Source organism: Felis catus, chromosome C2 (genome assembly GCF_018350175.1).
Source record: "Felis catus isolate Fca126 chromosome C2, F.catus_Fca126_mat1.0, whole genome shotgun sequence".
NCBI classification, from domain to species: domain Eukaryota; kingdom Metazoa; phylum Chordata; class Mammalia; order Carnivora; family Felidae; genus Felis; species Felis catus.
In genome coordinates, this window is record NC_058376.1 from 65,460,479 (window position 1) to 65,474,244 (window position 13,766).

At 41.6% G+C, this 13,766-nt stretch overlaps 1 protein-coding gene across 1 annotated transcript; it reads right to left on the reverse strand.

The window, feature by feature from the left end:
• Positions 1-221: 221 nt before the first annotated feature.
• On the reverse strand, positions 222-13,379 carry CD80 (CD80 molecule). The gene is given in 3 exon segments (NM_001009253.1): positions 222-378; positions 3,622-3,939; positions 13,280-13,379. Coding segments are annotated over 3 exon segments (522 nt in total). The 3' UTR covers positions 222-274.
• Between the last annotated feature and the right edge of the window lie 387 nt (positions 13,380-13,766).

Here is a 13,766-nt window from a genome sequence, read left to right on the forward strand (position 1 = left end):
CAAAGCATGGTGAAATGACTGCAGAGAACATGGGAGAAAGCTCCTTTACCCGTTTTCTTCCTTATTCTTAGGCCTAAAGAAATTTATACTTCTCATCCTGAATGTGGGGAACCAAGCCCCAGATACTTCATCCCATCCATACAATTAGTTTTCTTTTCACAATTTGGAGTTCCACAAAGAGGTGTAGTATAGCATAATAGTAATCAACAGCAGGTTTTTTGTTTTTTTTTTTTAAGAGTTTATTTAGAAAGTATCATTGGGATGCCTGGGTGGCTCAGTCGATTAAGCGTCCGACTCTTGATCTCAGCTCAGGTCTTGATCTCAGGGTCATGATTTCAAGCTCCGCATGGGCATTGGGCTCTGTGCTGGGTGTGACGCCTACTTAAAAAAAAAAAAAAAAGTATCACAATGTAAACAAATTGTGCCACTTGGATTTTCTTTTAATACAAGACAAACAATGCAAAACTGAAGCCACTCATGAGGACTGTGCTTCTCCAGAAAGTTGGGGTTTTTGAAAAGACCATCTGTGAACCATACATGATTACTAAAGATTCCTTTAAGGCACAGACTGGCCAAGATCCAACAGCAAGCTTTAAAACCAGTTTTGCCCTTTAACCCTGGGCCAATCGCTTAACCACTTTCGGTTTTACTTTGCTCATCTGTAAGATGGGGATAATAACACTTGCCTTCCAGGGTTGTAAGCATTAAATGACATCATTAATATAAATCATAAAGCACAGAGCCTGACACACAGGAAATCAGTTAATAGACTGACTTAGGTGGGTCTCAAATTTGCCCTCTTAGATGAGCTCCCTTGTTTATATCAAGTTGCTCAGGGGAAAACTTCCCAAACCGCCTGGCAGAACTGTGAATAATAAGAGAAAGGGGAAGTTATGTCAAGTGATTAGAATTGCCAGGAAAAAGTAAAGCTTGCATTTGGTTGGAGGTGAAGTCACCTTTTTTGAATCAACTCTGTCTCTAAATTAAGTTTGACATTTTCCTGAACCATTTTTAGTTTGACATTTCTACTTCTTAAATTTATCTTATAAGATGAGATCATTACAATGGTAGCTGACATCAAGAATATTCCCTTTGTAGGGCACATGGGTGGCTCAGTCTGTGGAGCATGCAACTCTTGATCTTGAGGTTGTAAGTTCAAGGCCCAAGTTGGGTGTAGAGGTTACTTAAAATCTTAAAAAAAAAAAAAAAAAAAAAGAATATTTCCTTTATTTCTTATAACATCATTGTTATGTGTTTTAACCTGGAATAACAAATCCAAGTAACTCATATCCTAAATTATGATTCATGTTCATTTCTGCATGCTGCTTTTCTGAGAGATACTTAACCACAAGAATATTAAAAATATTCTATCTATTAAAAACCATCTTTGCAAGGTCTGGCTAGGCTTAGAACAGCCTCAACTATCTCCTATCGCTTCAGGGAGGTGATCCATATCAAGTAATAGTACTTAAGGCCTTGCAAGACTGTGAACTATCAAAGAATTACTCCTTTGTGTCTCATTTTAATGAATTAACCCATGTTTTCACCAATCTTAATGGGTAGGGTAAAAATATCTTACTAGAAGAAGAGGTGCACATATGTTAGAAAGCTAAAAATCTGTTATCCTAGTTAATCTGTTAACTAGTATAGCTATTTCCTCCAAATGCTGGTTAATGGAGGCTTTTATATACTGCTATGCTGATATAATATCATTTTGCAATCTTAGGCAAATGTAGAAAAACCAACTTGTCCTGGTTAGCCTGAGATTCGCCCAGGTTTGGCACTGAAAACCTCTCGTTTGAGGAAAATTCTCAGTCTTAGGCATAGTGGGACAGTGATCACCCTTGTCAAACAAGTGATTATTTAATTTCTTGTTTCTCAAACTGTGGTCCATACTATACAGGCATCACTGTGCCATACCGTACCATACAGTAGCCATATAGGCATCACTTGGTAGTCTGTTGGCACAGAATTGAAGATCCAACCCCAGACCTACTGAATTTGACTCTGTGTTTTAATAAGATCTCCAAGTGATTCATAGGAACCTTAACATTTGAGAAGCACTGCTCTAACTGACTGAGATGGAAAAATCAGAATTGATTGGTTCTGAGTCAAATGAAGCAAGTGAAGCTTCCCTTTTTGTCTTCCCCTTTCTGACTTTTGTGCCTACCACGGCACCCCCTCCCGGCCCTTTTGAGGCCCCTAGCACTCTCTTGTTGCCTTCTTGGCTGACCTTGGTCTCCTGCTGTAGTCTTGCACTCCCTGAGACTCCGACTCTTTTCCCTCTTGGGTTTTATTCTTCATCCTTCTATCAAAATGCACCTTTTGGGATGAGCACTGGGTGTTGTATGGAAACCAATTTGACAATAAATTTCATATATTGAAAAAAAATTTTTAAAAATGTACATAGTCCTAAGTCAACTTCCCATTAGGTATTCCATTAGAGGAAGGACTGTAGCCAATGCGTTAACTAATACAGGTTAATATGTTTGTGGTGCTACCTCCTCCCCAGGTAAAACATTTTCATTTTTAACAGAGATCTCATAGGGGGAAAAGTGCTGAAACTAAGCAGGAGCAGCAATAATGGTGGGGATTCTCAGAATCAATGCAGGTTAGAATTTTGGAGAAGGTGGGCTTTGAAGAACACCTAAAATCACACCCCTATATAATTATTGCTGTCTTCATGAGTAGGGAGTACAGAGTGAGGTTTAAGATAATTCTATACAACTGGCTCACTTCCTAAGCTTTAACTGTGATTTGGGTGCTAAAGTGAAAGATTCAAAATAGCTGCAGACTGCAGAGAAGAATAGTGAAGAATTTGCCAAGGATCCACTTACATGATCTGTTATCAAGGTTAATGATTATCTTTCATTAAGTAATAGGTTTAGTTTCCACTAAAGGCCCAAGTGTCCAGGAAGAAAAAGAAATGTGTTTGAATTTCAAGTATGAGGGAATGGTCAAGGGCTGTAATTTCTCAGCAAGGGGCTCAGGCTATATTAGTATCCTCTAGAACTACTACCTGTGATAAACGCAAGATTCCTTCCTATCCAAGAAATGCTTGCCTTCACGATAGACGTACAAGTAGGACTTTGATTTATGAATTTTCTTCCCGGCCACATAAATTATGTATCCAACCCTCTAATGTCTAACTTTGTAGGAATAACCATTAGATGTGAGCCTCAAATATAATAATAAATATAAATAATATAGTAGCCATAGTAATAGGCATTCAAATACTATTTGAAAAATATTTATGCCTGCATTGTTCTTATACCTTTCAATATACTTTCACAAGAATATATTACTGGAGCAAGAGCAGTTAATAGTACAGCTACATCAAATCAAATGTGTCCCCTTATGATTCAGAAGGCACTTCAGGATGACTGCCATGAATTTGGACTGTCAAAATGCAAGAAATACACACTAATCAATATTTCTAGAATGTCTTGAGAGATCACTTAGGGTTTATTGTAACATTACAGACTTACTTAACCCTAAATGCAGCTACATCCCTCCTTGGTAACATTTTCAATGTTTCAATACTCCTAAATCAATAGGAGTATGTCTTTAAGGGCATCAGCAGTCTGCCAGTTTATAGTAAATCAGAAAAATCCCACTGACCTCTGACCAATAACATCACCGAAGTCAGGTGTTTCACTTTGTAAGACCCTTTTTCAATCTTTTGAATGATACAAGTGTATTTGCCATTGTCTGACAGGCGCAGAGCCATGATCACAATGGAGTGGTTATCGGTGACGTCAGTGAATGTGCGGTTCTTGTACTTGGGCCACACTTGTACTTTGCCAGACATGACAGCCAACACCATTTCATCATCCTTTTGCCAATAGATTCGAATTTCCGTCAGTTCTTTGGTGGAAATGTTGTAATCACAGGATAGTACTGCTACTTCTTCCACTGTCTTGTTCACCTGGATGATACCTAAGGAGAGGCAGAAAGAAAAGATTTTGTATTTATTAAATTTGGACTCCTGCACAAGCAGGAATTCAGAGTTGTCAATAACAAAACTCAAGGTGTTGTACCTAGTGACTAAGCATGATCAGAGAACTCAGTTTGATTTTGATCATTTTGGTCCCCAGAGCTATTTTTTTTATTGTGGTTTAAAAATGTAAAATAGCAATCCCCATCAAAATAACACCAGTATTCTTCACAGAGCTAGAATAAACAATTCTAAAATGTGTATGGAACCACAAAAGACCCTGAATAGCCAAAGTAATATTGAAGAAGAAGACTAAAGCTGGAGGCATCACAATCCCAGACTTTAGCCTCTACTACAAAGCTGTAATCATCAAGACAGTATGGTACTGACACAAAAACAGACACTTAGATCAATGGAATAGAATAGAGAACCCAGAAATGGACCCACAAACATATGGCCAATTAATCTCTGACAAAGCAGGAAAGAATATCCAATGGAATAAAGACAGTCTCTTCAGCAAGTGGTGCTGGGAAAACTGGACAGCAACATGCAGAAAAATGAACCTGGACCACATTCTTACACCATACGCAAAAATAAACTCAAAATGGATAAGAGACCTAAACATAAGACAGGAAGCCATCAAAATCCTCAAGGAGAAAGCAGGCAAAAACCTCTCTGACCTTGGCCTCAGGAACTTCTTACTCAACATGTCTCCGGAGGCAAGGGAAACAAAAGCAAAAATTAACTACTGGGACCTCATCAAAATAAAAAGCTTCTGCACAGCAAAGGAAACAATCAGCAAAACTAAAAGGCGACCGACAGAATGGGAGAAGATATTTGCAAATGACATATCAGATAAAGGGTTAGTATCCAAAATCTACAAAGAACTTCTCAAACTCAACACCCAAAAAACAAATAATCCAGTGAAGAAATGGACAAAAGACATGAATAGACACTTCTCCAAAGAAGACATCCAGATGGCCAACCGACACATGAAAAAATGCTCAACATCACTCATCATCAGGGAAATACAAATCAAAACCACAATGAGATACCACCTCACACCTGTCAGAATGGCTGACATTAACAACTCAGGCAACAACAGATGTTGGTGAGGATGCGGAGAAAAAGGATCTCTTTTGCACTGCTGGTGGGAACGCAAACTGATGCAGCCACTCTGGAAAACAGTATAGAGGTTCCTCAAAAAATTAAAACTAGAACTACCCTATGACCCAGCAACTGCACTACGAGGTATTTACCAAGGAATACAGGTGTGCTGCTTTGAAGGGGCACAAGCACCCCAATGTTTATAGTAGCACTATCGACAATAGCCAAAGTATGGAAAGAGCCCAAATGTCCATCGAGGGATGAATGGATAAAGAAGATGTGGTTTATATATACAATGGAGTATTGCTTAGCAATCAAAAAGAATGAAATCTTGCCATTTGCAACTTTGTGGATGGAACTAGAAGGTATTATGCTAAGTGAAATTAGCCAGTCAGATAAAGACAAATATCATATGACTTCACTCATATGAGGAATTTAAGATACAAAACAGATGAACATAAAGGAAGGAAAGCAAAAATAATATAAAAACAGGGAGGGGGACAAAACATAAGAGACTTTTAAATATAGAGAACAAACAGAGGGTTACTGGAGGGGTTGTCGGAGGGGGCATGGGCTAAATGGGTAAGGGGTTTAAGGAATCTACTCCTGAAATTATTGTTGTACCATATGCTAACTAACTTGGATATAAATTAAAAAATAAATAAATTCTAAAAAAATAAAATAATGTAAACTATACCATCTTAACCATTTTTAAGTGTACAGTTTAGTAGTATTATGTATATTCACATTGTTGTGAAACAGATCTCCAGAACTTTTCATCTTGCAAATCTGGAACTCTGTATGCATTTCTTTCTTTTTTTTTTTTTTTTTTTTTTTACCTCTTGGTAACCACCACTTAATGTTCTGTTTCTATGAATTTGACTACTTTAGATACTGCATATAACTGGAATCATATAGTATTTTCTTTTTGTGACTGGCATATTTCACTTAGCATAGTGTCCTCAAGTTTCATACATGTTTTAGCATGTACCAGAATCTCTTCCCTTTTTAAGGAATAATAAGATAATGATAATATTCCATCATATGTAAATACTCCATTTTCTTTTCCATTCATCTGTCGATGGACAGTGAGGGAGAAGATCCACTAGTCCCCGAAAAAGGAGGACTTTAGGCAACCTAGCATATGAATGCTAAGTATGGGTACACAATGTACTCAGCCCAATGAGGAATATGGAAATCATTGGACTGTGAGATCTTAAAAGGACTTCCATGTCAGTTCATTTTGGTTGTCTTATTTATAGGTGAGAAAACTAAGCTCAGAAGAGGAAGCTGCCCCTGTTTCACACTTTCTGGCCCAGACCTTTCAGGCCACTCTCCTTGTTTATTGGTTTCCCCAACTTTAGTCCCCGGTTCCAGGATTAAGTAGGCCAGCACTGCCCACACCCCGAGCCAGACCCCACCATTGAACATTTTTGCTTTGAGAAGCACAGTCGTTTTTGTTCCAGGCCTGGAATGAACTCATGACTTCAGGCTGAATTTACTCCCCTCATCTCCACCAGACAAGGTTTAGTGTGCACCCCGCCCCCCCAGACTAATTTTATCCTTTTCAGCAATGCTAAATGGATCTATATCCGGTCCTTATCTTTTCAGCTATCTGCAATCCATGTGACAGTTACCCTATTAGAGGGTCCCATTTAAAACATTCTGCCCATTTTCTCATCAGTATATTCCAGAAATACCAACATTTCAGTATCCAAACTCCACCTTTTTGTTAGCTCCTAAGCGTTTATCAGTAGCGCCAAACTCCCCTGGCAGACTATATTTTCTGATTTTTTTGGTTCAGAAGGCATGGCCGTTCTTCCTATGCTCCGCTTGACCTACAAGCAGAGTCCCCCAAGCCCAAGCTCTTTCACTAGCCACTCCCTCCCCCACCAATGCTATCATGTCCCATATCCCCCAGAGCCACATGGCATCCCCTGGGGAGGCCCCTATCAAAGGATCCAGTCTCCAGTCCCTCTCTCTTCTTAGATAGCATGATCATGGAGCACGAGCACCTCTCTACCTCAACAGCTGTTCTTTAGGCCTTCATCAGATTGGACATGGGCCCCCCACAGCATTAGGAAGTAAGTTTTTTAATGGCGGGTATCTTCAGAGCAGTGTGAGGAAACTCCCAATGATCTCAGGCACCCCTTTTGGCAATTGCACAGAACACTGCCACCCCCAGCTTTAGGGAACATAACTGAGAAAGTGAAGAAATGAAAAGATATACTTCAGAGGAGCACATAATAGATAAATAACCTGAGGTTTTTTTTTTTGTCTAATGTTTATTTATTTGGGGGAGGGGGTGCGCAGCATGAGTGGGGGTGGGGCAGAGAGAGAAAATCCCAGGCAAGCTTCAGGCTGTCAGCACAGGGCCCGATATAGGGCTCGAACCCCCAAAATCGTGAGATCATGACCTGAGCGGAGATCAAAAGCTGGACGGTCAACCGACTGAGCCACCCGGGCGCCCCAACCTGAGCTCTTTTGAGAAAGATACAGCAGAGGGCACCTGGGTGGCTCAGTCAGTTAAGGGTCTGTTGGTTTTTGGTTTGGGCTCAGGTCATGATAATGCTTTGTGAGTTCAAGGTCCGCTTTGGGCTCTGTGCTGACAGTGCAGAGACTGCTTGGGATTCTCTCTCTCTCCCTCTGCCCCTCCCCCGCATGCATGCATGCACACTCTCTCTCTTTCTGTCTCTCAAAATAAATAAATAAACTTTATATTAAAAAAATACAGCAGAAGCAAACTGATATGTAGGAGCATCAACTATGGATTCCTGCTGACTTGGATTCTAGTCCCAGCTCAGCCACTTGCTGATTAATCCAATTCCTCATCAGTAGAAAGTATGTAATACCTACCTCTCAGAATCACTGTAAAATTAAATTCAATTAAATGATATAAATGGAAAAGTCCCTAGTACATGGCAGTTCTTCTATAAGACTTTTCCTTTCCTTCCCCAACTCTTGCTCCCAACTTCTACCCTGTGGTCCTTTCATTTCATTCAGGGGTTACGTCAGATACATAGGATTCTGGTCTTGCTATTGGCCATTACAGATACCACGACAGAAAGCAGCTCATTCATCTGAGATTCTAAATAGGGTCTTTCCCTATGATCGGTTTGTTCCCACCCGAAAAGAATCCAGGATTTCTAAGTAATTTTTACATGTGGTGACATTAGCAAAAGAGGAATCTCAGGGGCACATAGATGGCTCAGTCAGTTGAGTGTCTGACTCTTGATTTCAGTTCAGGTCCCATTTCAATCCCAGGGTCGTGGGATTGAGCCCTTCAGTGTGGAGCCTGCTTAAGATTCTCTCTTTCTCTCCCTCTGCCCCTTTCCCTTGCTCATTCTTCCTCTCTCTAAAATAAAAAAATAAAAATAACAAAAATGAAAAAAAGAGGAATCTTAACTGAAAATGAGCTACTTTGACTAATGACTTTTTTTTTTAATTAAAAAAAAAGGTTTTTTTTGGTTGTTAATTAAGTAGGCTCCACGCCCAATGTGGGGCTTGAACTCACAACCCTGAGATCAAGAGTCATGTGCTCTATTGACTGAGCCAGGCAAGCACCCCTTCAATGATGACTCTTAAGGAGTTTTTGTCCAGCCATCTGAGGAGAAGTGTGGGTGTCTCTCTAAAGGTCAGTAACCATCAATGGGATCCTTAATGTTCCTATGTGAACTCCTCTCACCACACACTCATGCTGAAGAAGAACCAGACTGAAAAGAGGAACCAAAAATCTTCTGGGCAATTTGGAAATTCCACCGGGACCCAGCTTCCATACTCAGGGCTGCTACATGCAGACAATTAAAAGGTCTCTGAAGTGTTTTGTGTGCTTCAGTGGCTCTGGAGGAGACAGTCAGGTCCCTGATATCTGAGTATTACTACCTAAAACCTAGCTGAATTTTGACCTTGCTTCACTATTTTACAGATGGGCACAACAACACTTACCTAACAAAGCGGGCATGAGGATCCTGTGAGGTAACACACAGAAGATACCTCTGCAGTTGTGGGCATATGACAGGTGTACCATTGCCTTCCCCAGACATCCACACAGCCCAGTTCCTCATTTCCCTTTGTCAGGGAGCCCTTCTTTGACTCTCTTTAACCAGTGCCCTCCTTCCAGACCTCATCCATGCTGCTCCTCATTAGTCCCTTGACCTGATTTACTTCTCTTCAGGTTTATCTTCAGCAGCAGTTACTTCTGAGGCTATGGGAACGAGGGGTGGGGGTGGGGGGGCTTTATCTGTTTAGTTTATCATTACATCCACAGAATCTAGAACAGGGACTGGCCCAAAGTAGGCACTCAATAAATATTTACTGAATGCATGACTAGGCATTAGGAGATGAGATCTGCCTCCATCGGTTTTTGCACATTAGAATCATAACCTCGGACAAATTGGTTCCTTGGGAATCTCTACAAAAGGGGCATAATACATTCTCTACTAAAACTTTACATAATTATCACGAGGATTATATGATGTAAATCATATAATACCCAGATGCAAAAGTGCTAAGTTAATTGTAACACACTATACAGAAATTTTAAACTTAATTTTCTCTCATTTCCTTAATTAACTTTCCTGTCATGTGCAGCATGTGATTTATTGAATCACACCCAGGACAGGCCAGAATCACTGTGGTAACTGGCTGACATCCGGACTGAGCCAAGTGCCCACAGTTGGGCAGAACAGATTAAATCCCCATGTGTCGGGCTGTATGTTAGCTCACTGGGACTTGAGAGTGCTTTTTAAGTAAAGATGTTCCCTAACTCTAAAGGAAACACACTAAATTTAGAAAGAATGGAAAATATAGAAACACCTAAAAGTTATAGATATAACCCCACCATCTAGAGATTTACTGCTAATGGTCTGTGTATATCTTTCCAATGGAAGTGACCTTTGGGGACACTTCTAAGTACTTTTCATGAAGGGAACCAGCACACCTGGGGCTCCTGTTGGCCTTGGGCTTGGTGCTGGGAACACAAGGGGGAGAAGTATCTGCTCTCCAGCAGCTAACAGATTTCAGACTTGTTACCTGATTTTTTCCATTGCTCCTGACTTTCTCTCCTCTTGAGACCCAGCCTATGCACTCTGTATAAAGGCTGACCCTTTTGTGTCTCTAAACAGTACTTAAATCTTTAAAAAGCTCAGGGACATTGAATATCAGAGTTCTCACAGCAAGAACTGTGACTTCTAGGACCCTTGGCCAGCAGCGCTCAGACAATACATGACAGGAAGAGTGTCTGTGGTGCATTGAGGGCATTCTTTTCCCTGTGGCTCAGTTTTCCTCATGCCATAAACTTACGGGCAACACCTTTCTTATGTCCCTGGCCCACTCCTACCAAAGGCCTCTCCACTCCCCTTAGAGCTGTGCTTACCTGAAGATATCCCACCTCAGAGAAAGCTGCCTGACAAGGTCAGCCCCTCTGAAAGCGACCGTGTTAGATCCTCTGCCTTATAAATACCAGTTTCTGGGGGTGCCAGAAACTGGGGGTGCCAACTTCTCAGTTGGTTAAGCATTTGACTTCGGCTCAGGTCATGATCTCCTGCGTCAGGCTCTGTGCTGACAACTCAGAGTCTGGAGCCTGCTTTGGATTCTGTGTCTGCCTCTCTCTCTGTCCCTCCCCTGCTTGCACTCTGTCTCTCTCTCAGAAATAAAATAAACATTTAAAAAATTTAAAAATAAATACATACATACATACATACATACATACATACATACCAGTTTCTGGAGTACATGAGTTTTTAGTTTTGCCTCCACAGACCAAACCAGAAGTGGAGAGGAGTCCAGCTGGCCCCTCCCTTTTCAGGACAAAGAGGTCACCTGTCCTGGGCAGCAACGGCTGGGGGTGGGTGGTAGTGCAGCTTCCTGGACCAGACCAGGAGAGGAAGGTGTGTGCCAAATCCCTTTCCCTGAAGCAAAGGCCTCCATAATCTCACCCAGTCTTGCCTCCCACAGGACATGCTCAGCTCCTAGCTGCACCCAGTCTGGCAAACTCTCCCCGATTCTACATCACACACACCCTCCGATTCCCCCATCTCCCTCTGACTCCAGTCTCTTCATCAAAGCTGTCTATAACAGCCTCCTGACAGGTTTCACACAATCGCTCTGTCAGCCCTACAAGCCATTCTTTCTGCTCTAGCAACACCTTTTTTTTTTTTATAACGTCATTTCAGAACTTTACTACTCAAACTGAAGGGCTGTGGCCCAACAGTGTCGGCATCACCCGACTGCTTGTTAAAAAATGCAGAATCTCAGGCCCCTCCCTGACCCACCTAGGCAGAAACTGTATTTTTCAAAAAATATACAGGCTTTATTTTAGAGCAGTTTTAGGTTCATAGCAAAATGAATAGAAAGTACAGAGAGTTCCTGTATACTCCATCTTGTCCATGCACACAGCTTCCCCTACCATCAACATCCTATGCCAGAGGGTACATTTGTGACAATCGATGAACCCACATTAACACATTATCACCAAAGCCTGCACTTTACTTTAGGGATCATTCTTGACACTATACATCCTATGGGTTTTGACAAACGTAAAACGACATGTATCCACCATTACAGTATCATACTGAGTCTTTTCACTGCCCTAAAAATCTCCTGCTTTTGACACGGCCCCTGGGTGATTGATATGTATCATCGAGGTGTGAGCAGCACTAGTATAGACCATGTCACAACTCCTTAAAACACTTCCATGGCTTCCCAGTACGCTCTAAATAACATTCAGATTCCTGACCATGGCCTTCAAGCCCCATGGAATCTGGTCCCTGCCTCCGCCTGCCCCAACACCAGCCGCTTTCACTTTCCTGCTCCTTTGTTTCCTCCACATGCTGCTCTCCCACCTTCACCCAGATCTCCCTCACCACTCTCTCCTGGCAGAGGAAGACATTGCTTGTTGCTCATACATTCATTTGAGTGATTCTTTGATTGATTTTCACGTTCTTCCTAATGACTATAACTTCCATGAAGACAACAGCCACACCAATTTTGCTCGCAACTTGTCCCCGGGACCAAGAAAAGTCTCCTGTACATAGGAGATGCTCAACATTTGTTGAATTAATAAATGAGTAAACAAAAGGAAGACCGCTTGTGCCAGACTCATCCTTACCTTTGTGCCTTTGTCTGTGCTGTTGTCCTACTCAGAATTCTCTCATCATCGCCCATCCTCCACCAGAAGCCTGCCCAGCTGCCCCAGCCCGCCCTGGTCTTAGGCTCTTACAGTCAGAACCAGGCCCTTCACTGCTCTTTACTTGCCTGTGGGTTACTTTTGCCTTCTCCAACTAACACACTCAAATCTCTTAGAGGACAGGATTCCCAGGCACAGTTTTTAAGTACATAGTAGGTGTTCAAGCATGAGAAGTTCATGGATTTGTTTGTTGACTCAGTACAGCAACAAAGAAATCTGGCTGTAGCTATAGGACAAAGTGCTTTCCTAAATATTTTTCTTCAGCTCAAAGATCATCTCCTTCCACTTGTCTCTAATTTTCCTGTTATAATTGCTAAAACTCTGGTTTTAATTTTATATTCTCCTTTTCATTGGTTCCTACACACACACATATTTCCAGGAAGCCTGTATAAGTTTCCTTCTAAGTATTTTTAAACTCTTTAGACTCCCCAGGAGACTTGAGGGTGCTCCCCTAACTTACCAGAAGAAAACTGTAACTGTTGGAAAGGTCATATAACTGCCAAATATATATATAATATCTGATGCATAAATTGTGAAACTTAAGTCACAGTTCTCTGGATTCAGCAACCATGTGAAATAGCAAAATTTCCAGCCCAGGACAGAAAATATACGACGACCACCACTGCGGGCCAGTAATCCATGTGCCCAAACTCCTCTCCCCATCCACCTGCCTCCTTCCCTCACACTTAGATATTCTGGGTGATGCCTGCAGTGCAGACATGCTTTAAGTTAGCAGCTTTTAAGACCTTTTAAGGACCTTTGATGTCAGGCTCTTTGCAAACCGGCAAACCATGCTGAAGCCAGATTCTTCTCTTTACTTTGGGGAAACCAGGTAGTATGCTGTTCAGCAGAAAGAAGATATTTTGTTTGGATTTTAAAAATAAAGTCAGAACCATCCTTCAGCAGGATGAGCCCTGCTCTTCTCAACAGCCTCCCAAATCCAGCCCCCGAAGGTTAGCTTGCAGGGTGACAGAAGGGGGCAGCACAGAAAACACCACCACCTAAACTTTGAAGCAGGAAACTCAGTCAAGTTCCTGAAAGTTCCTTACCTGAACAGAAGTAAAAAAGACTAGCTAGCATCAAGAGCGGAAAGAGCTTGGGATATGGGTGCTTCAGTAGTGGTGTTTTCCACTTTGCTGCGTGATCCATGGCTTTTGCTGCGTAGGGCAGAGAATGAAAACAATTTCAAACCAAGTTAGACATGGGTAATTCCCAGCAAGCACAAGGCAGGAACAGAAGACAATTCAATCGTCTCATACAGAGGGTTCTCCTGTGACGTTTGCAAAAACACACCATGAATGGTGTACCTGGGTCTCCAAACTCCTGAATATAAAAGGTTATGGGTTTATTTTCACAACCTGGAAAGGAAAAAGAGTCACCCAGGAAGGAAGGTCGGCCTCGTATGGGTTGTAAAACTCCCTAGTTGCCTGCCTGAAATGAGTCGGCGATCTTAATCTGAGAAACTTCTAAAGCAGACAATCTTGTGGGAAAAGCAAAGGTTGGGGGAACTCCAAGGAGGTAACCCTGCCTTGTACA